The sequence below is a fragment of the Equus caballus genome, chromosome 5, assembly GCF_041296265.1.
Source record: "Equus caballus isolate H_3958 breed thoroughbred chromosome 5, TB-T2T, whole genome shotgun sequence".
Lineage (NCBI taxonomy): Eukaryota > Metazoa > Chordata > Mammalia > Perissodactyla > Equidae > Equus > Equus caballus.
In genome coordinates this window covers 82,800,673-82,827,326 of record NC_091688.1, presented here as the reverse complement: position 1 = coordinate 82,827,326, position 26,654 = coordinate 82,800,673, and the positions used below count along the sequence as shown (strand labels likewise).

The following is a 26,654-nucleotide window of genomic DNA, read 5'->3' as shown; positions in this document are numbered from 1 at the left end:
TCTTTTAAATCTTACTATTTGCCTCATAAAACATAAATATGTGGGCTCAGAGTAAGAATGTTGGGTTGATATCCTGACTCTGACATTTACTAACTATGTGATCTTGACAAGTTACTGAAACCGTGTGCCTCAGTTTCCCCATGCATAAAATGAAGATAATATTCAATCTTACCTTAACAGTTGCAGTGAGGATTAAGTGAGAGAATCTTTGCTCTGGTAAGCACTGAATAGATGTTAAGTATTAATATTATTCACTCTGCTTCAGTACTAACACGCTACCAGACATTTTTGATATGTTTGTATAAAAACAAGCATCATATATGTATAAAAACACTCTTATTTGGGCAGGATTTTTTTTAAAATTTAGTCTAATAACTTCATCAAATCTTCTTTTTTAATCAAAGTATTTAAAATTATTAATTTGGGTTTCAAAGCCATCTTATCTAATTTGGTGTTACTTATATTTAATAATCTTACATCCTCTTCCATTATTTAAACCCTTGGTAAATAACCTAAGTAATAGTTAAATTTCTTTGTAATACTGAAGAACAACATTAACATTACTGTTTCTGTTCGTTTCATTATGAAATTTTATTAATTTTCACATTACGCTCTACAGAGAATAAAAGAATATGTCTACCTTTAGGAAATTAGCTGAAATTAGAAAGAATAGAAAAGAATTCCCAAGTAAAGATGTGTAAGGTATTTTATAAAAAGATTTGACGTCTTCTGTGCTTCAGTCACTTTTACAGTAGCATACAATAAAACAATTGCGTACACTAAAGTCAAACATTTTCCGTGTATATAACAATGACCTTTATACGCTCAACGTCCCACAGCAGCCGACAATGATAACGTTTAGGAGTGTATATATATAGAGAGAGAGGTGGTGAAAGAAAAGCCTCTTGAACAAACCGACATTGGGCTCAGGACAATTCAGAGCAACAATGGGGTTATTCAGAAGTGTGGTTTTTCTCTTAGTCCTCCAGCTTCTGCAGGGGTCTGATACGTCCCTCGTTCAGCTGAATAACAATGGCTACGAAGGTGTCATCATTGCTATAGACCCTGCTGTGCCAGAAGATGGAAGAATAATAGAACAGATAAAGGTAAGGAAGAAATGAGATTACTTCTGTTAAAATTGTGGAAAAGACAAGAAGTTAATAGTTAATTATTATAGAAAATTCTGAATGGTCCAGGGAGCTTAAAAGCCATGTGGTGCAGTGAAGACAATGCTAGAATGTCAGTGGGAATTGCAGGTTCTAGAGAGGTTCTACCCTCTCTCACCATAAGACCCAAGACAGGGAACAGGGCCTCCCTGATCCTCAGTGTCTTCCTCAGTATATAAGCAGTTGAACTTGTCCATTTTTAAGCAATGATTTATTGAATGTTTATAGCATGTCAGAGGGAGACAAGAGTGAACAAAAAGCCCCTGCCCTCGTGCAGTGTACACTCTTTTCAGATGCTGGTAGATAATAGAGACATGTAACTGTGTAGCAGGTCAGACAGTAGTAAGTTGTTATGGAGTAAAATAAATCAGCCAAGGGGGATAGGGAGCATTGGTGGGGCTGGGGTAGGGGAGAATGTGGGTTACTGTTTCACGTCGGGTACTCAGGGAAGGCCTCACTGTTGCTGTGACATCTGAGCAGAGACCTGAGATGAGTGAGGGAAGAGCCCACTGAAAACTCTGGGGAGGGAACGGCAGGCGCAGAGGCATGGAGGTGAGAGCATGCTTGATGCGACCAAGGACACAACTGTGAATGAGCAGGAGGAAGGGCGGAATGGGCTGAAGTTGGAGAGGTGGCAGGGCCCAGAGCACTGGAAAGACTTTTGGGGCTTTTACTCTGAGTGCCATGGGAATCCATGAAAGGATTCTGAGCAGAGGAGGGGTGTGCTGTCTCCTGCATATTCGGGGATCACTCTGAAGGCAGTGTTGAGGAAACTCTGGAGAGGGTTTCCACTTCTGCTCATCCTGTATAGGATCTGTTGCAGCAGAGAGGTGCAGAAGGACACTGGGTAGGAAGCTGTCGCAGGTCAGAAGTGATGGTGACTAGCAACAGGGCTATTGTGGTAGAGATCACTAAAGAGGGTGATTCTGAGCATATTCGGAGGGTAGCATAGACGAATTTGCTCGTGGTTTAGATGTGCGGGAGGTAGAGGTGGGAGGAGAGAAAGATAGAAGTCACAGAAGACTTCAAGGGTTTTGGCCTGAACACTTGGAAGGATGGAATTTTCAGTAATTGAGAAGGCAAAAACTGTTATATGAAGAAAATTCGGCAGTTGAGAGATCAGCAGTTAGTTTTGAACATTTTGACTTTGAGAACGGTTATTAGACATCCATGTGGATAGAGACACGAGTCAGGATTCAGGGGGAAAATCTGGGGGGAGATGAAAATTTGGGAGTCATCAGTGTGTGGGCGAGATTGGAAGCCATGAGAATAAAGGAGTTCACTAGGAAGTGCAGATGGAGAAGAGAGAGTCTCCAGGACTGAACCAAGGACTCCGATTTCTACAGTTTCTTCCACCTCTCACATTCCATGTAAGAAAGAGATTGGTGTTACAGACATGTGAATTAGGTCCCCCGTCCCTGACATTTACTACTTCCTTATATTCAATTCCTCCACTACTGTGTCTTAGGCTCACTGCTTTAGCCCTCTCATGGGTGTTATTATCTACCAGAAGCTGATGGGCATGACCTCAGTGGTGAGCAGGTGCTTCTGTGGCTGCCATTTAGCACTCATTCTGTGTAAACTCGGGCAGCACAGTGGTGTTCACTTATTGATACCTAGGGAAAGGCAAAGCTTCCTTTACCGAGGAACACAGGCTTGAATAGCAGTTAATATAGCTGATCCTAAAAGATGGTTTTTTAAGTGTTCAGGGACAGCTGATCAATTTCAAAATATTTTGAACCTCTTAAATCAGTATTTGGAAGGATTATTTGTACAGGCACAGTGACTGCTAGGACAGTCCTCTGTGGGACACTACAAGCAAACATTCAACTGTTAGTGGACACGCCTAGATTACACGTCTCCTAACACTCTCCCAGCCCTCTACAAAGTGCTTGCTTGTATATTGTTAGGCCATCTTGTGAAACATTCTCATCTGTATTATACAGAAGAGGAAAATGGGGTTGGGAAAGTTAAATGATTTTTCCAAGGTCATATTTAGTAGCACAATAAAACTGAGTTCCAGCATGTGGGCTTTCAAGATTGACAGATGTGGGTTTGCATTCGGCCTTGTATAAGATGACAGAAATCACACATTTTTCTAACCAGGAAGCAAATTTCTGGACATAACCCTACTCCTGAGGTACTATCTGATCATAATAAGTTTATGCTGAATTGACCATTAATTTATGACCTGCAATGTCACTTGCCAACTTTTCTTATTCCTTTTATTCATGTGTCCTTACTTATTTTCGGAAACATTGACGTCTTAATCTTCTTTAATCAAGCTAGGATATTACAAGAATTCTGAGAAGAAATTTAGAAAGAATATGACAGGAATTCTGCTTGGAAAGCCTGTGAGAAGCATCAGTAGTCCCCCTAATATATCCTAGGAGATCACAGTCATTTGATTTAGGGTCAATGAAATCCCTCCATGATCTGAAGACATTCTAATACCTAAGGGGGTTGTACAGAGCTATGGAGACAGCAAAGTAAATGGAATACCTCAAAGTTGTACAAAAAACAAGCCACACAATTGTGTGCAGCCACACTATTTTCCAATCAGTAGCACAATTCAAATAACCACATACGCTTTTATATCATAGCCACAGAAGGGGCCATCACTTCAGCAGAAGGTAACCGGTTGATACATAAATATCCCAAAACAAAAAAAAAGGGAGAGGCATCCTTAGGGAACAGGTAGAGAATTCTTTCATCTGCTCTAGGCCAGTGATGAAGTAACCTCCTATCTAGATTAGGAGCTCTCTGAAGGCCTTTTCCTGACTCCTAGCCAGTCCTCTGGGCCTTCAGTTCTCTGTACTCTGGCTTCTGATTGATCCCATGGCTCTGAACCCAATCAGTTTGCTGATCTCCTCAGTACACTATAGTCAGCACACTGAACTCTCTTCAAGAACACAGGGTAGAGAGCTCTGGAACTCCTGAAATAGAACAGCTCTATGATGGGCTTATGTTAGGTCAGGAAGCACCCTGGAGGACTGGAGCCTGCCTTGAAGAAAACAACACTCTTGACTGGGACGTTGCCAGTGAGATGAAGAGGATGACATCGTCATCCAGCACCCAGGGTCCCCCAAATATTCAGTGGGTTTGATCATCTACCATAAGACCTTTTCACCCATTTATTTCCCCACCTAGATAGTAAGCTCCAGGGAGGGACTATTTCTCTTAATAATCGTTGCATCTTTGGATTCAGGATATTGGACAGTATAAGGTGATATTATTTTCAGCTTGTTGGCAGAGCAATAAGCTCTGCCTAGGATCAAAAAGCTCTGCCTCTCCTATGAATTTTGCGTCACCCCACCTTCTAAGATCCCAACCCAGCTGCCTCTCCTGCGCAGTGGGAGTATAATGAAAATCCTTTCCTATGACCAGTCCCTACAGAATGTTCTCCTCAGCTTGCATCAGCTAAGGCTGTTCTCTACTACGACTTATAAACAGTAATGACATCAACCGGTTTGTGACTTCCTATGTGTGGAGTACTATACAACTCATTTCATATTTACGCCAACCTTAAAGATAGATTGCAATACTCCATTTAAGAGATGAGGGAACTGGGCTTCAGAGCGTTACGTAAACTGGCGAAGCCCTGTCAGCCAGAAAGTGCTGATGCCAGTATTGGAACCAAGCAGATGACACTAAAGTCTATGCCTTTATCATTTTATACAATTTCTCTTAACACCAAACACGAGCATTTGCCTTTTGATGAAGGATTATGGAAGATTCAACCTTTAATGTGCAGAATGAAGCTATAATTTTGGACTGAGGTGGCCAAGTGAATTGTGAGGCAGAGCCCTTGCTCATTAGTAAGTTGCTTTTTCTATCCACTCTTAAGCTGGGAAATGCCTATGACGAACACTTGTTCATTTAGTCCACTGTCACTTCGCCATCCTCACATGTGTTTCCTTTAACAATAGGACATGGTGACTGCAGCTTCTACTTACCTGTTTGAAGCCACAGAAAAAAGGTTCTTTTTCAAAAATGTTTCAATATTAATTCCTGAAAATTGGAAGGAAAACTCTGAATATAAGAGGCCAAAACGTGAAAGCTATGAACACGTGAGTCACAAAGTTTCTCTTAAAAATTATAATTTTTGCTGCTCCTCAGTTTTACAGCAAACTGATCGTTTCAGAGTTGTTCTGACTAAATGCTATCATTTCTATTTCTGATCTTTTAAAAATCTTTTTAAACATTCTCAGGCTGATGTTTTAGTTGCACCACCTACCCTCCCAGGTAGAGATGAACCATACACCAAACAGTTTACTGCCTGTGGAGAGAAAGGAGAATACATTCATCTCACCCCCAACTTTGTACTTGGAAAAAACGAAAGTGAATATGGACCATCAGGTAGGAATTTTGGTTAAAACACATATTTTGCAATGCTTTCAACAAGCAGATTTGTATCCAGCTTAAGTGTCCAAGCCTTGGAGCCAGAGTCCCTCGGTTCAAATCCTGACTCCCCTACTTATCAGCTGTGTGTGACCTTGGACAAGTGACCTAGCCTCTCTGTGCCTATTTCCTGTAAAATGGTGATTAGAGGAGTTTCTACTTTATACAATTGTTGTGAACGTTAAATTAGATAATCCACGTAACTATGCTCAGTACAGCGTCTACAGAAATTTGAACACAGGGCAATGGTAATAAAGGTTTTCTTTTGGCATATTTTTAGATTTTAATTTTCCAGTTCTTCACAGCCAGATATTAATCAATCACGTTCTGTTTCCATGGAAGGCAGATGCCTGGCAAGCTGGAAAGAGCCAAGAGGCCAGTTTCTGGCCAAGAGAAAACACTCACAGGCTGTTAGTTGCTGATACTCTTATTCAACTTATTTGGTTGAACCAGATGAACTTGTCATTAAGTCATCATTTTCACCTATAAAAGTGACAGTTTCATCTACTTCCATCTAAAAGTTAACATCATTGGTTCAAATGAACTAAAGCATATTATTTTTCACATAAAATGCAAATCATTGTTAAAGGAGGGCCCAACGCACATGTCACTACTCAGTGAAACTTCCTGAATCTGCATACTCCAGAATCTCCCTCTTCTGTTGCCCTTCAACGAGCACACATGAAGTCTCTTGTCTCTGTTAAACACTCAGCTGGCTCTGGTCCTCATCATTACCTGGACCTGTTCCCCACTGCAATGTTTGTCTTTTTTTTTTTTGAGGAAGATTAGCCCTGAGCTAACATCTGCCACCAATGCTCCTCGTTTTGCTGAGGAAGACTGGCCCTGAGCTAACATCCGTGCCCATCTTCCTCTACTTTATATGTGGGAAGCCTGCCACAGCATGGCTTGACAAGTGTGCCATGTTCGCACCTGGGATCCAAACCAGCGAACCCCGGGCCACAGAAGCGGAACGTGGGCACTTAACACTGGGCCACCGGGCCAGCCCCATCCCACTGCAGTCTTGAAAGCTACGTCATCTCACTCCATCCCAATCTTATGTTTTCCCCATAGTTTAGCCTGACAATGTTTGTTCTCCTTGGCACTTTTAATGCCTTGTACCCTTCTAGCTATACTTTCTTTCCTATCTGGCATGTCCAGAAAGTCAATTCAACTACAAGTATAAATAGCTCAACACTCTTATCCTTATGTTTCATTCAACTTGCCAAGTCCTATGCACTGAGTTTCCAGGTAGTTTCCTTTGGCTCCTGTTAATATGTTTCCAAGATGTAAAAGAAAATTACAAAACTAATTGGTGTCGTTACAAAAACACATCTTCCAAGCTCAGGGAAGCACTCAAAGCTACTCAACAGTATTTTTACTTGCCTCTTCTCAGCTCTCTCTCTCATTCCCCACAGCAGCTGTTGCAAAACTTCTACCAGTTTTCTCAAGATCTCTAGTCACTCTTGTCAATCCTATCAATCAACAGATTCTTTGAGAAAATAAAGGCCTTTATCTTCTTCCTCTTTACTTCCAAACTCATGTCCACCTTCATCTCTCCCCACCTCCAGCTGTCTTAGAAGAGGAGGATGTTCTACAGTTTTTAAAGCCAAGGTCCCCTCCTGAGCTCTTGTTGTTTTCCATATCCCTCAACCTCAACCCAAGCCCACAGCTGACTATAATGGGACCCATATGTTTTTGAAAAAACTCACGTTATGCAAAACAATGCCCTAAAAACAACAAGGCTTTTGAAAAATAAGATTAAGAAGACAGTCCCCAAATCTATGCAATTTGTAATAAAAATGATAACAACAATAGTAATAGATACCAAGGAAGATCATTTGGACCACCCTTGGCAGCAGCTCAGTGTGGCTGGATGCTGCCATCATAGCAGATATTAAAAGTACACACACACACAGAGGAAATGCTTTCATAAATGAGAATAGGGTTTGTGGGAACTGAGACAATGATATAGATGGGAAGGGAATTCTAAGTCAGAGGGGTTGCTTTTTTTAACCAAAATTTAGGATATAAGGTCTACATCATGATGATTTGATGTACATATACATAGTGAAATGATTACTAAAGTCAAGCTAATTAACATTTCATTGTCTCACATAGTTACCTGTGTGTGTGTGTGTGTGTGTGTGTGTGTGTGTGTGTGTGTGTGCTGAGAGCCCCTGAAATCTACCCTCTTAGCAAATGGAGGTGGGTACTGTAGGCAGGACCACCTGCCATGACCTAAGAAGGAAACACATTCTCTAAAAAGTGAGCCACTTATGCAGGCAGTTTTAAATTTTCTAAAAATTCATCAAACTCTAGAGCAGTAGCTAACACGAGGGCTTTTTCCTCCCTTACTGTAGGATATAATTTCATACTCACTAATCTGCCTCCATTTGCCTCGGAAACCTTAAACCAGTGTTCTCAAAGTTTAACGTGTAGAGGAATAACTTAGGGATCTTGTAAATATGAAGATTCTGACTCAGTAATCTAGAGTGGGCTTGAGAGTCTGCAAATCTTGTTAGCTCCCAGGGTATGCTGATGCTGCTGGTCCAAGGAACATATTTTGAGTAGCAAGGATTTTAAGAAGAAATGACTTTTGCGTAATACTGACATTTCCCCCCTATTTTCAGGTCTCGTGAGTTAATTTGAGTTAGAGAAACACATGTTGTAGCAGAATAGGCTATATTTCCAACCTCTCCTCCTCCATTTGATTTCCTCTGAAGTTTTCACTGATATTGCTAAAACAAAAATTCCACTTGTTTTTTCTTCCTGCATTTCAAGCTTGGATTTATCTTTATTCTTCCATTCACTCTAAAATTCTTAGGAAAAAAATCTTTTATTCTGATTCCCTCTCTCTATGCTTATCCTAGTCAAGGACTATATCCTACTCATCTTTATATTTCCTAGTACTTACTATAGTGCTGAATATACATAATTAATAATAATTGTTTTCACACAAGTAATGCTTGTATATACTAAGTATTGTATATTAATCAGTTCTTTTAGACACCCACAAGATTATCTATGGTCTATCACAGTGTTTTCCAATCTTTTTTTCATTGTCAACCTCCTAAGAAGCATTTACAGACACTTTTTAACTAATTGCATCTTCATGAAATTTTAATGCCACGGATGTTATACATCTGTTTATGTTGTAGTAGGAGTGAACATTGTAGAGCCAAAAGCCATTGTAATATCTAAGACTTTTTGCCCCCAAAACCAAAACCCAAAGGCCAGTCTATTCCATCCATAGCACATACATCATAAATGTTTTGCTGATTTAATATGTTGTGGAATAAAAAGATTATATATTACATAATGTAACATAATATAATATAATGCAATGAATGTAAAATACTTTTGTATAAACAAAAATATAAATGTTGGCAGTTATTTAAAACCTAAATATGAATATTTTTGATTGAAAAAAAGTTTCTTAAAATAATTGCAGGGCAAATTTTGTCATTTGAACTATGATGACATATTTGGAATATTTTCCCACAGGGAGGTTGTTTGTCCACGAGTGGGCCCATCTCCGCTGGGGAGTGTTTGACGAGTACAATGAAGATGAGCCTTACTACAGTGCTAAGTCAAAAAAAATTGAAGCAACAAGGCATGACCATTTAAATTTTCTTAAATTACCTCAGGCTGTAGCTTCTTATTTGCCTTAGTTTGATTTCTTTCAAGAGCCAGTCATTCATTTTTGTCCCAATCCAGGTAATAGACACTATATCACAAAACAGTGCTTTTCTGCTTTTTTAGAAACTGTACCTTAAAGTAGCTGGTTGTCCATTTAAAATACAGGTAACTTCAAGAGCATTTGGTAGCCTGTTTGACGCATTTGTATATCTCTCTACCACAGCTTCCAGAACTCATTCATTCTGAAGTTGTCTGTGTAAAAGCCTGTACTATATGCGAGGAGATCAAAATTATTTACACTACACAAAAATGAAAAAAACAATGCTGAAAGTAGTGGCAAACGTGGGCTGAGAAATCAACCAGCTTCAAGAAACTAAAAAGGAATTTCTTGAGTTTATACAGTTCATTTTAAAACACCAATCTAACATCACCATTAATAATAGACAATCCTCTTGGTTCTGACATCAAGAAAGCAGAATGTTTGGGGAGAGTTGATCTAAAATTAGGTGCCATCAGCTTAGCCAATCTTAGATGGCTTGCTGGGGCTGAGGAATTATAAACAATGTACAAACTGAAAGATATACAATTTCAGTGAAGGCTCTTCCTCAACTCCGTCGAACCAAGTTTGAGGACACGTATTTTAGAGTTTTACATTGACTACATTTGTTTGCATCGTATTCCTCCTACATGTCTAGTCTCTACTGCAGAATATTCATCATGATTGTTAATATAGATAACATCATTATGTTCACTGAGTTTGGGGCAATAGAAGCATGCACATATGTAGGAGTCTCCCTAAATGACTGAATAAAATCTAGTCATTCCTTCTGGGATTAAAACTGGAGAAACATTGAAAAGATGGGATATATTCACATCCCAGCATACTTGTAATCAGTGCCACCTATGGCCAATACCATGCAGTAAAACATACGCATAAAACACCTCCACCATTCTTTACTCTGCTCTCCTGGGCAGTACCTCAGTCTTTCCTTCAAGCCACATTTCACTTTGGATACAAATGAATATAAAAACACTTGTAGCCACGCCTCATCCCATTCTTTGGGGATATCTTCTTGAACAGAAATCTACAAAGAACCTTACGCTAAGGTGGTACCAAGAGCAACTGTTTCACAAGTGGCCTTGTCTAGATGCCTGCAGTGTATTTACCATCACAAGGCCACCAAGACAGGTGTTTGGAAAAGAGAAGCTTCCAGCCATTAGTGTGAGCAGGACAGCAGGAGCTTGAATTCCAGCAGAGAACTCAGCCATCGCCTACACTGGAGAGCCCACTTAACATTTCCCTCTGCCACTTCTTGAAAAACAGATAACTGCTCTGGTAGGAACCCTTAAACTTTGCTGTCAAAACAGGATGTGTGTGCTACATAAATGAGAATAAAAACCTTGATATAAAGGTCATTATTGAAAACCATGATATGAAAACATAAGATTTTCAAAAAACTTTAATCGTTACGTTGCCTCAAAGACTAACTGTCACATACTTTCAGGTGTTCCACGGGTATTACTGGTATAAATAGAGTTCATACATGTCAAGGAGACAGCTGTATAACCAGAGAATGCAAAATTAATTCTAAGACAAAACTGTATGAAAAAGATTGTCAATTCTTCCCGGAGAAAGATCAAACTGAAAAAGCATCCATAATGTTTATGCAAGCAATTAATTCTGTAAGTATACCAATCATTGCTTCAGACTGTATATTTATAATTAAAGGACATGTTATCATGTTTATAAAAGATCTGTGCAGGTCACGTGAGAGATTAGATGTATTAGTATAGAGTTCTTTGACTGGTACATAGTAAGGACTCAAGCAGTGTTACTTACTACTCAAAATCCACTTTACTATTATATGACTCCTGAGTCAATAGCATTCAAGAAACAACATACTTGGAGAATAGATTTGTAATATTTTTCAGATTTGTACTTGATTTCCAAAGGCATAATGTAGAAAAATTTTTCAAATTTTATCAACCCTTAGGTCGTTGAATTCTGTAAGGAAAACAACCATAACCGAGAGGCTCCAAGCCTACAAAATAAAATGTGCAATTCCAGAAGCACATGGGACGTGATCAGCAATTCTGAGGATTTTAAAAACACAGCATCTATGGTGGCACCACCCCCTCCACCTGTCTTCTCATTGCTGAAGATCAGCCAAAGAATTGTGTGCTTAGTTCTTGATAAGTCTGGAAGCATGGGGGTAAGTTTGTGAGCCCATTTTTCCTGGATGTAGGGACAGGTAGGTGATTGAGGGCCTAAGAACACTCAACACTACCTGCACCTGGATTGTTCTGAATTGTATGGTGACATAAGTACCAACACTTCCTGTGATCATGACCTCAAGTTGGGCAGTGAATATCATAATGAAAGTAGGATAGTGATAGAGTTTAAAACACCTAACCCAAGAGTCTCTGTCTTTTCCAGAAAATGAGGGCTTTATTGAGGTGGACTTTTAGGCCCTTTATTAAAGATTTAGTTAGAAGATCAGAACTAGAGATTGAAATAGGAAAATGTTTTCTAACCTCACCCTTATTGTCTACTGGAAATACTTGACAGATATGAGGAAAAGGTAGATTATGGGCTTATGAACTCCTTTCAAGTCAAGGGACAAGATCAACCAGGAAAATTCTTAACACAGTTTTATCTTATTTTCAACACTTATATCAATGACCTCTTTATGCTCAAAGACACCAACAAAGAGCATCTCCATCACGAAGATAGGACCAGATTCAGCCATTTGTTCCTTCTACTATCATTCACTGAATGGTAGGCATTGTGACAGGCTCTAGGAGTAGAAGCCCATATCCTTAAAGAGTTTATAGTTCAATAGAGGAAATTTTCCCTGCCTTCTCTATCACCTGGTTAACTCATACACAATCTTCAAAATTTGGTAGAGGTACCCATTTCCCCAGGAGGAGATGGGCTAGGCTTCTATGCTAGGCTAAGGGCTCTTCTGCTGGTCTCCCATAATGACCTGTGCAAACTCATATTACTATAAATTATGTTAAATTACACACTTCTCTCCCCACAAGACTGGGAGCTCCTCTAGGACTTGAAAGCATGTTCTCTAGGAATCATGTCCTCTAGGACTTGAAATAGAGTCTTATTCATCTTTGTATTAGAACAGGGTTTATCACATATAGGCATTCAATAAAAAAATTGTTGAAATGAATAGACTACAAATGAGCAGATGTAATGTGATAAGGTACTCAAAAGAATGGCACATTTGAGGAAGAATAGACCATGCTGAAGATCAGGAATAGTGTCTTCAACAAATGGTGATTCTGTGGACACTGAAAAGAGCAAAGTATGAATGAAATAATCCACAATAACACAGAGTTTCAGAAAGAGCATCAGAGTGTTAGACACGAGCACATATAAGTGCCTAGGACGTGTCGCTGGGGAGAGATGACATTCCTGAATGAGAGAAGATGAGCACCCTCCCCTAGACACAGTGCAGATAGAGCCAAGTGTAAAGGTAAAGCAAGGCAGTAAAGAGAGCCCTCAAAGATGGGATGTAGGTGGAGGTTCTTACTGTGATTTGGTTCTAGGGAGTTCAGAGGGAAATTTGGGCATGTGTTGGGGGTGGTACCACAGATCAGTTGGTGTTGAGGGATTGGAAAAGACAAATGTTTGAAGACACTCACATGGTGGGCATTCACGTAGGAAAGAGATATGAGTCTTAATGAATTACCAAAAAACCAATTCCTATTAATCTGTTGGTGGGGAAGTGGTGGGAAGAGGTAGGAACAGAAGAGGAAATAGGGGAGGTAGGGATTGGGCCTCTCCTATTTCAGCTCCAGCTAGATTAAGTTTCATCTATTAGGTAGTCTGGTTCCCAGTGGATAGGGAGATTTCAGCCTCTAGGTGGAGTCTGTGATACTCTGGTGAGATACTGTAGGATCTGGGGATTGGCTTCACCTCGACACAACTAACAGAGTATCCCAGGAGTAAGCAGGTAGATTCTAAGATGTAAGTCATCATTCTCCAATTAAAACTCAACCCCCACTCCACCCTCCACTCTAATTTGGGTGCTTAGCGGTCAACAATCAGCTTTACTCAAAAGCTTGTTTTCCTTACTATACTATATGTTTTCCATAATACACACAACTATATTTTTCAAGTTTATCAATTAAAAAAATAATTGCTTTCTTTAATAACACTGATTACTATTGATAGAAAATTCTTAAATAATTCTACTCCTTCATTTTATGTGATCTGCTATTATTTTCCAGTTGAAAACACTTGGTTGTTTTTCTTGTCCTTTTTTATTCAGGGTTCTAATCGGCTAAGTCGAATGAATCAAGCAGCAAAACATTTCCTGCTTCAGATCATTGAGAATGGATCGTGGGTGGGGATGGTGCACTTTGATAGTACTGCCTATAAAAAAAGTAGTTTAATCCAAATAATAAGCAGCAACGAAAGAAACAAGCTCTTGGAGAGTTTACCTACAGCAGCTTCTGGAGCAACTTCCATCTGTGCAGGAATTAAATCGGCATTTCAGGTGAAAATCACACTAAAAATATAGTTTTTTTTATTACTAAGACATTTTTATGTTAAATGCGTGCTGCACTTACTTGCTCTCTAGTTTTCACATATCTAATCCTAAGAAGCACATGACTAACCGATAGAAAAATTGTCTTGATGATTTTTGAATGGATCACTAAGTCAACATATAAACTGGTGAGTGAATAAATGACTATTAAAATGCCCCTAAAGCACAAGCCCAATGGGGTCGGGACTTTGTCTTGTTACCATGCAATAGTCAGTGCCCAATAAAGGTTAGTTAAATAAGTGTGCTTGGGCAGGAAAAGTCATCAACATTTAATGCAACGAAGCAAGCTAAGTGTATGATTCCACTTTGGGTCAATCCTCGTTTCAGTGTCTGTGACATCCAGTTACAGAAAAGTGATGTTTATCTCTTAAAGCAGATGTGGCAGGGACTGTTAGTCAAAGTCGGGTAAGGAAGACTGGTCACAACATGAATTTTGACCTCAGAGAACTGGCTCTACTACGTACCAGCTATGTGATCTTAGACAACGTTTCAGTCTCTTTGGACTCTCAGGGCCTTAGCTATAAAATAGAGGAAAACAAGAATGCTACTTCACAGGGCTATTATGAGGAGCAAATGAAATGATACATTTACATACTTAGAACAATATCTATTTATACTAAATATATAATTCACAATAACGATTATTATGAATGTTATTAATATCCAAATGGTCAATATGAGGTTGTAATTAGTATCATTTGCATCATTTTCCAGCTAAGGAATCTTCACTGTCCCCACAGGGTCTGTAAAATTGAATCTGAATTCCTCAATCCCATGTTATTTGAGTCTCCTGTCCCCTCAATAAAATTCTAACATGAAGTCCTGGGTTCAAACTCCAATCATCACTTACTAGCTTTGTGACCCTAAGCATGACTCTTCACCTCTCTAGACTTCTATAACCTCATCAGCAATGAAAGCCAGCAGATAGGACTGTTCATGTTTTAATTTATTCAACATATGTTTAGAGTAGGGAGTAGTGGACAAACATATAATATAATTTAATATTTAACATATATTTATGTACCCAGCAAAGCTTCTCTGCCCTGGTGGTGAACGCTATCCCAGTGGGGAATATATCATACCTCCATCAATCAATCAATCAATTAATTTAAAACAATAACAATTAAAGATTTTTGGAGACAGTGTTGTGATGGAACCAGAGTGAAGTCATAGAGTAACTGGGAAAAGAGGGGCACTGGCTACCTTAGGTAGAGAGGCCACTGGGGCTCTTTCTGAAGGCTGACATTTAAGCTAAGATTTGAAGGATAAGGAGTCAGTGGTTCAGGCAGAAAGGAAAGTGCAAAGTCCCTTGGGAAAGAGGTGGAAAAGAACTGGATTATTCCAAGAAATAACAGAAGCTAGTGACACTGGAGTCTGACAAATGAGGGGGTACGAAATGCGATTGGCAGGTAGACAGTAGCTACAACTTTCAAAGCTTCAAAAAAATAATGATAAGAAGTTTGTATTTTATTTTAAGCACCACAGAAAGCTACCGAAGGGCTTTAAGCATCAGAGACTGAGAATTAATTTACGATTTATGAAGTTGACTCTGGTTGCCCCACAGGAAATAAACTGTAGGGAGCAGAGTGGTAGTGCGGTTGTGATCTAGGGATGTGTTCAGAATTGGGACTTGAATTAAATTATACAGAGAATAAAACACATGTAACCTGGAGCAAGTATTCAGTAAATGGTGGCACTGTAATATTTGGCTGTTTCTCTTGAACCGTAGAATACATTTGCTGTGTCTTTGTCACTCACCTGTGTATCTCCCCAGTCTCTCACTCATTCTCAACAAATATTTTTAAATTTAATTCATTATTTCCATGAATGCAGCAAGCATATAGTTCCTGCTGAATCCCCAGTAGCCAGGTCAGTGATTAACACACTGTAAGTGCTCAGTGGGTAAACTAATACAAGAAAGGGAGAGGTGAAGTAGAGAGAACTCTACTTCATCTTTAAATCTTCATTTTGCACTCAAATGTGAAGGTAGAGTGTGATGGGGATGCTGGATAAATGTTATAAATGTTTAAAAGCATTTTCTATTTTTCAATTCGGTGGTAATGCATGTCAGAGCATATTTCAAATATATTATGACATATATAATAGTCATTCCTTGCCTCAAAACATTGGAAAATTGAAATGAGGCTAGTCATTTTGTTCCCTGACACCTGCTCTATTAGGAATTTCTACGTTCCAAATCCTCTTCTGCAAATCCACACACACCTCCACTCCAAGTTCATGAAAGCCACTGACAATCTGTCATTTGTTTCCTCTCAGCCTGGACTCAGTTTCTCAAAATGGTGCTCCAAGAAGCCACTACCAATTAAAGCTGTCAGAGGAAATGAAATAATGTGGCTCTCCTGGGATAAATTCTCTTCATCCTCTCTTACAGGCGCCTAGATTCAGAACTCTGAGCTTCAAACTATTTGGCTTCATAGGAAAAGGGTTCAAGCCACACATACTCAATAAATATAATTCATGTATTCTCTGAGCACAAAAAGTATGCTTAGTTTCATGTTTATTACTATTACAGGTAAAGTAAAAGTTATATAACAAGGTCTCTAACTTGGACGTGCTTAGAACTTTCCCCATCTTTCTTTATAAGCACTCTCAGGATTCCCTAATTTGGATTGTTTCTTTATGTTGAGGTGGATTCTTAATGCATCTAGCTGTATGTGCAACAAACTATACACAGAAGGCTTGTCAGAGGGTAGTGTGGTCAAAGAGCAGAAAAATATTTAATGCCACATTCTACAATTATATTTTTCATGCCTGGTTGACCTGAGTTTCCCAGACTGGGCAGTCATTGTCACTTAGCCAAGGTGGGATTTTCCACAGCCCTGCTCCCATATAGCTTCATTTGAACAGAAATTCCCTGAAGCAGGTGGACAAAATAGAGAGTCATGTTTACATTCCCCCAGGGACTGCTGATTGCAGATTCTATGGTTTTAAAACAGAAGCTATTTCTTCCTTTCTGCACATTTTTATTTTCTTTGTACATTTTTTCTAATCTCCCATAAGTCTTTGATCTAGGAACACTTCTAATTATGCTCTAAATTACGTAATTATTTGCAGGTAATTAGAGAAATTTACCCCCAAATAGATGGATCTGAAATAGTGCTGCTGACCGATGGGGAGGATAACTCTGCAGGCAGTTGCGTGGATGAAGTGAAACAAAGTGGGGCCATCATTCATTTCATTGCTTTGGGACCATCTGCTGATCAAGCAGTCATAGAGATGAGCACCATAACAGGTAAGAGGTGACATATAGATATTCTAGACCTTTGATAGCAATGCACAAGTGTAGAGGCTGACAATCAGCAACTTCTCTCAAGCTCTTGCTCTGCAGGCACTGTGCCAGGAGCCTGGGACCAGAGTTAAATCAGACCTGATGTCTGTTCTCAAGGGGCTCACAGTCCAGCTGGCTGGAGAGACAAATAAAACTATTAATCACATAGCATAATCAGATAACTGTCCTCCACGACAAAAGGAATATACAGGAATAAAGCACGATGTGAGCAGAGGAAGCCATTACTTCTCGCAGGGTTGTACAGAGTCAGGACGGAGGCATGAGAGATGAGGTGACTTCTGAGCTGGGCCCTGTGCAAGGTGTTGAATTTCTCTGGAAGGAAAAGGGGTGAGAGATGATCAGATCATGAGCAAAAAGACCATGTTGAGACGATAATGCCAGGCACGTGGAGGGATAGTGGGCAACCCATGAGACCAGAGCAGAGGCTGTGGGGCGGGGGCACGGGATTAACAGAAGCTCAAACTGAAAAGGTCTAAATAACAACAGAGTTTCTAGATAAACATTTACTCTGGTAGCTGTCATCTTAGATACACAGACGTGAGATGAAAAAGAGCTACATGTTTTCAGTGCCTTCTTAAACATAGAAAATACATAATTTTTAAATTATGAACATCAATGATTGTGTTGGGTTGGTTCTAATGTTACCAAATAGATACCCGCTTTTTAATGCTTAGATGTACAAACTCTCATCATTTCAAACTGCTTTCACAACCAGTGTAAAATTTATTTTTATCACAAGTATCCCCCCAAAAAGTACTGCTCTTTTGAACTTGTCTCTCTTACTTACCATTTTTCTGTCTCCTCACTGCCAGCTATTGTCAGGATAACTCAATATAGTGGCATTTAACCTTTCTGATTCTGATCTACTCTGGCTGGAAAATCGGAAAGCCAATGCTGTTAAAACTATTTCTTACATACAAGTGATTAATTCCCCTAAAGGGCTGTGTGAAGTCTGTGAGCTTTAGTACAATGACTTATAACATCATTTTTAATATTCTATGGTTATTTGATGAGTTTCAGCCAGCTAACGTTTCTTTAAGTGAGGTACCTCTTTATGACATTTTGAAGTTAACATTTCGGAGTTAATCTTTACACCTATCTGACTTTTGTCTATTTTAATAATCCATACTGAAACTATGATTTTGTTACCCTATTATCTTATTAATCACTAAAATGTGATACGCACTTAATATCTACAAAGCAACCTAGTTAATGTATTTACATTTTAGGAGGAAGCCATCTTTTTGCTACAGATGAAGCTGCGAACAACGGCCTCATTGATGCTTTCTCGGCCCTCGTGTCAGGAAATGCTGATCTCTCCCAGCAGTCTCTTCAGGTCAGATCTCCCACGCTTCAGGTCTTTCAGTTTGCACTTAGCCATAAGCAAGGAAATAATTTGGGTGTTCTAAGTTCTACATTTTTCTCAAAGTAAATTTTTAATTAAAATCAAAACTTCAGCCTGAAATAGAAATTATTCTTCAGATATGACCAAATTAAGTAGTGAAATAGCAAACACTTTTTCTTTTTCTTTTCCCATGGGGTTTGGTTAAGGGATAACATCAAAACTTAAAGATGTTAAATTAGCCACCAAAAATAGACTTTCCAATAATTGCATCCATCTTTCTGTGAATACATTAAAACAAACTCATGCTTCATGAAAATCTTCATGAACATTTTCTCACTCTTCGCTGCTGTGAAATTGATTTAAAGTAGACAAATGAACTCAAGTAGCTGGTTTAAAAATGGAAGAAATGTATCTTGGAAATAAATTTATCAGGAGAAAGACAGTGAATGATCATTGCATATCTACAAGCCTAGGGCTTTCCTTACTTCTTCAACAACTTCTTTCACTGATTTTTATTTTACTACATCTCTTCTGAACTTCTTTTCTCATTTGTGTTTCAAGAACAACACCATTTTTGGTTACTTTCATTCAAAACCTTTGAGTGCACTTTGATTCTTCTTTGTTTGTATCCTATGTAAAATGACAGCACAGCCTGTTTCCTTCAAAATATTTTTAGAAAATTCTATTTCTGTCCGTATCCATTCCCACCAAGACTATATTACATCGCTTTATGCCAACACTTCCATCTTCCATCTCCCAGCTCATCAAATCACTGCCTATGTTAAAATTTGCCATGATCACCTAAATAAAACTATTTTCCTCTACTCTTCAATAATAAGAAGCACGGAAGTTACAGAACGCAGGGTTAGGATAACACAGGCAGACTATTTGGTCTGAAGATCTGGTTTGTAGCTTTACCCTACAAACGGATTAATAATTGGTCTGAGGTCTAGCTTGGCAGTGTATGGAGAATAAGCTGAAGGAGAATAAAGCCCACTTTTGAGGTTTTTAATCGGGTTGACTGGGAGAATGATCATGCTACCATCTAAAAATGACAAGGAAGAAAGAGAACTGATTTTGAGGATATTATTTTGTGTTCTCTTTTAACTTTGGCAATTTTTAGTGGATAGTGAGACATGAAAATGGAATATTCCAAAATAATTTAAAATATAAGAGTAGAACACGGGAAATCAGCTAGAAAGGAGACATCTGACTGCAGGAGCTGCTCAAAGTTTCGAGAATGGACTTTTTAGATGGCGTGGAAGGGGCAGGAAGAAAGCTTTCTTCTTCTCACTTAAATGACTTACAGGTTCTGGAATAGAGAAATAACAAAAAGAAAGCAAATTTCTGAAAGATTAATGTGGATTTGTGTACATGATGGGTAGGTCTTGGGAGAGAATAGTGACCGGTTAGACATATATTACAATAATCTGAGTAAATGGGAACTCAGATTTGGGTGGTAGCAGCTGGAATACAGAGGAAAGGCTGCATCCTACTCTTTACTCAGTTGTTTTCCCCTAGTACTACTATGTAGCCAAAGCCTTCTAACTTTAACTTTCCTGATAAGAAGTCTAAAAATGTCACTCACATTCTGATTTAACTTGATCATAATACTTTGTTCACTCAAAGACATGTCCACTTAACCTAGGACTGAGATTTTTGTCATGGCAATGATGTTTCAATGGTAGAATCACTCCCTTCTATCAGCACTGCAGTGAGGTAGTTTTGTTTCAGGACTGGGTTGGAGTAGAAGTGGGATTTCCCATCATTCCTGAAATGACACCTCTGCAGGATGCACCTTCTGGGTCAGTGGAGAAGCTGTCTCTCCTTGAGTAAGAGCTAGCCACAAGGACTTGAAAAACTTTCTTTGAAGCTCCTCTCAGAGAAGGGTCCTCTCTTTTACTTCCTCTCTTCTCAGGATTCCAACCTTCATGGACATCAGTTTGCCCTATTTCCACTCTTGTTGGACATGATTACCGTCTGGTGCTACTCACTATCCTGTGTGAAACATTATTTCAAGATTTCACATCAGGAAAACATCCATGAGTGTTTGTCTCAGTATTGCCTAGTCCTGATTTTCTCTCGAGGCCCCCGTTAGGGTGTTTCTCCTCAAATACTCCAGCCACACACACACACACACGCCTCTTACAGCTAATTCTTCACTGAAGTTGTAACACCCTTTCATGCTAAAGGCCAGAGTGGCTGTTTGCCAAGACAACTGGGAAAAAATAATGTGGCCGTATCTCCAACCATAAAACCCATTCTTCTGCTCTAATGCTTCTATTATACCCTGTCCTTTCTTCAGACCCTATACTTCCACACTGACAACTGTCACATCCCAATCAGCTGTCAGAGAGATCACAAGCTAAGACGGCAAGCCCTATATAAGCTTGTTCTCAGGCCAGAAATTAAGAACAATATTTAAAAAGAGAAAAGAATAAAATTACTCTATTCTCCAGTCATTAATTCTAAACATATTTAAACAGCTTGAAAGCAAGGGTTTAACACTCAACAATAACCTCTGGATGAATGGCACTGTAATAATTGATAGCACCGTGGGAAAGGACACATTCTTTCTCGTCACCTGGAACGGACAGCCTCCCTCTATTTCTCTCTGGGATCCCAATGGAACACGGATGGAAAGTTTCACAGTGGACACAAGTTTCAAAATGGCCTATCTCAATATTCCAGGAACTGCAAAGGTAAGCAGCTGGCTTTTAGATCTCCTTGCAAAATTGTTTTATAGCTGAAAATGCATTGTTTAATATGAGGATGCCAATACTTGCTTCATCTTCAAAATTAAGATACAGTAGGATGAACTTTCTATGCCTGTATGGTCCTGAGAATCATGATGGTGGAAAAAAAGGAAAAAGAACTTATGCATTAGGAGGCAAGAACAGAAGGGGAAAAACTAGCAAGACTAAGACTAACTTTGAAGATGCAATGCAGGGACAGTTTGGGCAACTTGGTGTGTAGATAAATATAGACTCATTCCTAATTAGCACTACCAGATCATCGAATCTGTGGACTTTGAGGCCAAAGAAAAACGCCTAGATCAAAGAAAACTTTCCAAAACTTATTTTTCCAAGGTGAGATTTCACAAAGTTTGGACACAAAGCATGGCAATAGCCAGGATGCCCTGTCCAAACTGCCTCAACTCTTGTCCTTTTACCATCAAAAACCGCAAAATTTGTTTGTTCTGCAACCTACTTATAAGATTTATTTTTGTCTTGGATAAAGAAAACACAAAAAATAACTTGATCTTGGATCCTTACTAAATTTCCCTTGAATTTGCAGGTGGGTGTTTGGACTTACAGTCTTCAAGCCAAACAAAACTCAGAAATATTAACGATAACAGTAAACTCTCGGGCAGCAAATCCTTCCGTGCCTCCAATCACAGTGAATGCTAAGATGAATAAAGACACAAACAGCTTCCCCAGCCCAATGATTGTTTACGCAGAAATTCTACAAGGCTTTGTACCCATTCTTGGAGCCAATGTGACTGCTTTCATTGAATCAAATAGTGGAAAAACAGAAGTTTTACAACTTTTGGATAACGGTGCAGGTAATTCACAGGTTTTTATGAATAAGCCTATATTTTCATAACTCAGGATATGTTATGGGTCTCTGGGGCAGTGTGGGGCAGTAGAACAGGCACCAGAAGAAGTGATGCAGATTATGCATGAACACCAGGACCAGCAGAAAATTCTATGCAGGTAAAACCTACAAGGTGCTTAGCAAGTGTCTTGCACGTGGTAAGCAGTCAATACCTGGTATTTACTACCATTATTGTTTGTCATCCAGACAAGCAATGTCTGTCACCAGATAGGAAGGCCTCATTCAGGAGGTTGAGGACAGCATCAAGAATTCTGAACAAGTCAGTCCTAGGGGGACATCATCAAGAAAGTCTGGCCAGAAAAGGTGAAAGACAAGCAACCATATGGGTAGAGTTAAGAGGTAGAGTTCAGGTCTCTGGCAGGAAGGAGGGGACAGGCAAGAGTACTTTCCAACAGCTGGAACAAAGTGCACACGTAGTCCTGGGAACTGAGGCCCAAGGGCAGGCAGAACTGCCACGAGAGAGGAGGGGACATCACTGGAGCATCAGACACCAGGTCTGACTGGCAGGAAACAAGATACAGTGTTGGCCTTACTCTGTCTCCTTGTCTGTTTGGGTGAGTGGTGCTATGAGACCTTTTTCCTGACTCTGGATCTTTGCAGATCTGAACTTTCTTTTGATAACCACCTGAGTTAGCAGATTTTCTATTCATATCCTTTGCAGTGTAATTGATTCAGTCAATTTATAATCCCATCCTCACTGCTGTTGGCCCTGTAAAAATGTAGAAAGTGAAATCTTTCTTTGGTACACCTCAACGCCTTCATCTGATATGCCAGTATTTTCCGTAACTATCCCTTCCTCCTCCCCATTCTGAACCCTTTCCATACCACATTAAATCTTACCTACAACGTGCATCATTTCTCAAGGTTTTACCAGACAACTGCTTAGCTAATTTGGAATGCCTTTACCTAAGAAGGTATTGGTGACTAACAATGACTTGGAGCAGGGGTTCTCAAACTTTAGCATGCAAAGGAATCATCTGGAGAGCTTGTTATAACACAGAATGCTGGGCTCTCCCCTGGGAGGTCTGAGAAATTTACATTCGTAATAGGATCCAGAGAGATGCAGATACCTCTGGTCCAAAAACCTCACTTTAAAAGCCTCTGTCTTAGAGGGGCTAGCCCCGTGGCTGAGTGGTTAAGTTCACGCGCTCCGCTGCAGGCGGTCCAGTGTTTCGTTGGTTTGAATCCTGGGCGCGGACATGGCACTGCTCATCAAACCAGACTGAGGCAGCGTCCCACACCCCACAACTAGAAGGACCCACAACGAAGAATATGCAAATATGTACCGGGGGGCTTTGGGGAGAAAAAGGAAAAAAATAAAATCTTTGAAAAAAAAAAAAAAACCCTCTGTCTTACAGTGTTGGACTCCCTGAGAATTGTGTTTGCAATTTAACGAATGACTCCACTGCCACTGATATCAAGAAATATAATATAGGATTCCTGAGTTCCCCAATGTTTATACTAATAGTAGATGGGGTTTCCCCCTGTCAGACCAGGGAGGTAATGAATCATAGAGCAAGAGCTGAGAATTAAAAAAAAGAGTGGTTGAAGATAAGTCAAAATAAGTAATCTGTATGTGACTATGGTGAGAATTAAATCCTATGCAAAGATGCTTTTTCCTCACTGCTGATCCTTTTGATTTGAACACAATGATGACACATTCTAGAAGAAGAGCACCAAAATAATCTGCATATAAGTTCATAAGGTGAAGGTATTCATGATACATATATAGATACCAGTGTGTGTATATGTGTATATAATCTACACCTAAATAAAGATTATACCTATATATAGAAATTATAAAATAATATATAACATTATACATATATGTAATATGATATTTATATGTATATAAAATAACTCAAAAGATCAATTCAACAAGATACTGGTTGGCTGAGCATAATGGAAATATTCCCAAGGGGTCAATCCAAACCTATAGAGCCTAATCAAGAAGATATGCTCATAAAGGCCATATGCTTGGCTTTGAAAATGAATAAATTTCTCTTTTTCTTTACAATAATCACTTATTCCTTCATTTCTATAACAAGGTGCTGATTCTTTCAAGAATGATGGGGTCTACTCCAGATATTTTACAGCTTATTCAGAAAATGGCAGATACAGCTTAAAAGTACGGGCTCGTGGAGGAACAAATGCTGCCACACGAAGCATAAGGCATCCAGCCAATAGAGCCGCATATATACCAGGCTGGGTAGTGGATGGTGAGTAACTTGTGGTATCTGAAATCCAGTGCTGGCTTGACTAATTGGGAGTTGATACGATTAAGCCTTCAAACATTTTAACTCAAAACATAACTTTCCCCATTTCTGGAATGAAGTTCTCAGTCATCCTGGGATTTGCCTCCAAATTAACCTAAGCTTTGGCACAGTGTCTGGCATCCAGTAAGCACTCAATAAATGTCAGCCATTACTACATTAGGTTGAAGTATTTTACCTATATCAACAGCAATATGCCAAGTTTCGGCTCAGAATGACAGAAACAGACTAATATATTTATGTACCTAAGTATAAACCAGTGGCAGAACTTATCCTTCAGCTGATATACTCTGTAAAAGATACACAAATGAGTAAACATTTATTTTAAATGTTTTTATTAAATCAGAAGAAAAACAATAAAGTAGAGTAAGTTGAGGATAAGGATTAAGAATGCATTCTTTGTTAACTTTCCTTTCTCTTGCCTCTTATCTTGTGACTTTTAGGGGCTTTCTGTCAGCAACTGGAATAAATCCAAAGTATTACTCCTTAACACTTGCAGCCAGGAAGGAGGAAGTGATCTAGGGCAAGTAGAAGGAAGGGAACTCCCTAGGTTTACTTCCAGTCTGCAGAGAATTTCAGAGATTAGTAATTATTTTTTATCACAAAGGCATCTATTGATTTGTATAACATTATTCACACTCACTGCAGCCTTAATTCCACAGAAATTCATTATCTGATTCTATCCCCCAATATCCTGGTCAGGACATAAAAGAAAGAATTCCCTCACCAATTAATTGGATGCTTACGACTTTGTCAACAAACAGTAAAATGTGACTGTATATGGAAATAAAAGGGAGTGAAAGATGTGGGACAGGAGTTCACTTCACCGAGTTCTGAAAATGCTAGTAGAGATTTCCCCACTAAATACCAGGAAATTTCTAACACAGGGAAAATTAAAGGGAATCCATCAAGACCTGAAATTGATGCGGATACTCAGACACCCTTGGAGAGTTTCAGCAGAACAGCATCCGGAGGTGCATTTGTGGTTTCAAATGTTTCAAATCTTCCCTTGCCTGACCTGTACCCACCAAGTCAAATCACAGACCTTGAGGCCACCCGTGATGGGGACGATATCAGTCTAACATGGACAGCACCAGGAGATGACTTTGATGTTGGAAAAGGTAAGGATGAGGTGTCAGGTGGTGTTGATTAACTTAGAGGTGCTGGTTACAAAAGCAAGAGTGTAAGGGGGGGTTGGAGGGGAACAATTTTTAACTGACAGCTGCTCAGCAAAGCATTAATTTTATAATCTGATAGTTTTGAATCAATCAAACAGGACACTTTTTAACTGGCCCCACCTTTCATACAAAGAAGTAGTATTTGGCAGAGTTTAAAAATCAGAATTCAGCTTTTCTTGAAAAATTAGTAAGGCTTTGGCTATGAATACAAGCTTTGCCTAACTAAACAACATTTTAAGGAGAATGACTAAAAAGGAATTTAATAGGGTATGCTCTGGTTTCTAAACTACATGTAACTTTTTTCCTTAGCTCAACAGTACATCATAAGAATAAGTGGAAGTCTCCTGGATCTAAGAGACAATTTTGATGACGCTCTGCAAGTAAACACTACTGATCTCTTACCAAAGGAGGCCAACTCCGAGGAAACCTTTGCATTTACACCAGGACACATCTCAGAAGGAAATGCAACCCACATATTCATTGCCATTCAAAGTGTGGATAAAAGCAATTTGGCATCAAAAGTATCCAACATCGCGCAAGTAGCTTTGTTTATTCCTGAAGCAGATTCCAGTCCTGAGGAAAATTCCGCTGGTTCTGGAGCTAACGTTTCTCCATTTGTGTTGTTGGTGTCTGGGTCTGTGGCAATTGTTAGTATTATTTCAAGTGCCACCATTTTTTCTTAAACAAGAAAAAAAATTCAAGCAGACCCATAGCAACACTTTTAAAAACAACAACAAAAGTGAAAGATATTTCTGAATTTGAATTCATCCTGTGTGATCACGAACTCATCAAAATAATTTTAAGAATTCTAAGAAGTATACTTTGATGAAATATAAACATCCAGGAGTATTTGAAAAATTATAAATCAATGTTACAGTTTATTTACACATTATTTTGTTTATCATAAAAAGTGATGAATAAAGATCCTTTTTCATGTTGATACGTATTTCTATTATCTGATACAAAAGCTTTCTAGAATTATAATTCAAATTTCATTGAGAAGTTAAAATTGCCTATTTGAGTAATCAAAATACAAGTGTAAGAAAGCAAATAATATTTGAGAAAAAATGAATTTTGTCTTGGTACTTTCAGGTATAGATTGATGCTGCTGTATTCACCCAAAGTTGCCAACTATATACCACTATATACAACACGA

General features: G+C 39.0%; 1 protein-coding gene across 1 annotated transcript; it reads left to right on the top strand.

The window, feature by feature from the left end:
* The first annotated feature begins 940 nt into the window (after window positions 1-940).
* LOC100063509 (calcium-activated chloride channel regulator 4) lies at window positions 941-26,295 on the top strand. Its single transcript, XM_001917775.6, has 14 exons — window positions 941-1,106; window positions 5,096-5,236; window positions 5,378-5,525; window positions 9,072-9,180; window positions 10,712-10,889; window positions 11,201-11,419; window positions 13,496-13,723; window positions 16,850-17,027; window positions 18,314-18,420; window positions 20,916-21,131; window positions 21,727-21,994; window positions 24,096-24,266; window positions 25,208-25,441; window positions 25,808-26,295. Exons 1-14 carry the CDS (start codon window positions 948-950, stop codon window positions 26,179-26,181), a joined length of 2,730 nt encoding a protein of 909 aa, XP_001917810.5. The 5' UTR covers window positions 941-947; the 3' UTR covers window positions 26,182-26,295.
* The last annotated feature ends 359 nt before the right edge of the window (window positions 26,296-26,654 follow it).

What these genes read in the sequence shown, in the direction of transcription:
- LOC100063509 (XM_001917775.6), top strand. Translation starts at nt 948, where the DNA reads ATGGGGTTATTCAGAAGTGTGGTTTTTCTCTTAGTCCTCCAGCTTCTG. An exon ending in AAAAAAATTGAAGCAACAAG is followed by an intron (nt 9,181 to 10,711) that starts GCATGACCATTT and finishes ACATACTTTCAG; the next exon opens with GTGTTCCACGGGTATTACTG. An exon ending in TCTCCCAGCAGTCTCTTCAG is followed by an intron (nt 18,421 to 20,915) that starts GTCAGATCTCCC and finishes ATATTTAAACAG; the next exon opens with CTTGAAAGCAAGGGTTTAAC.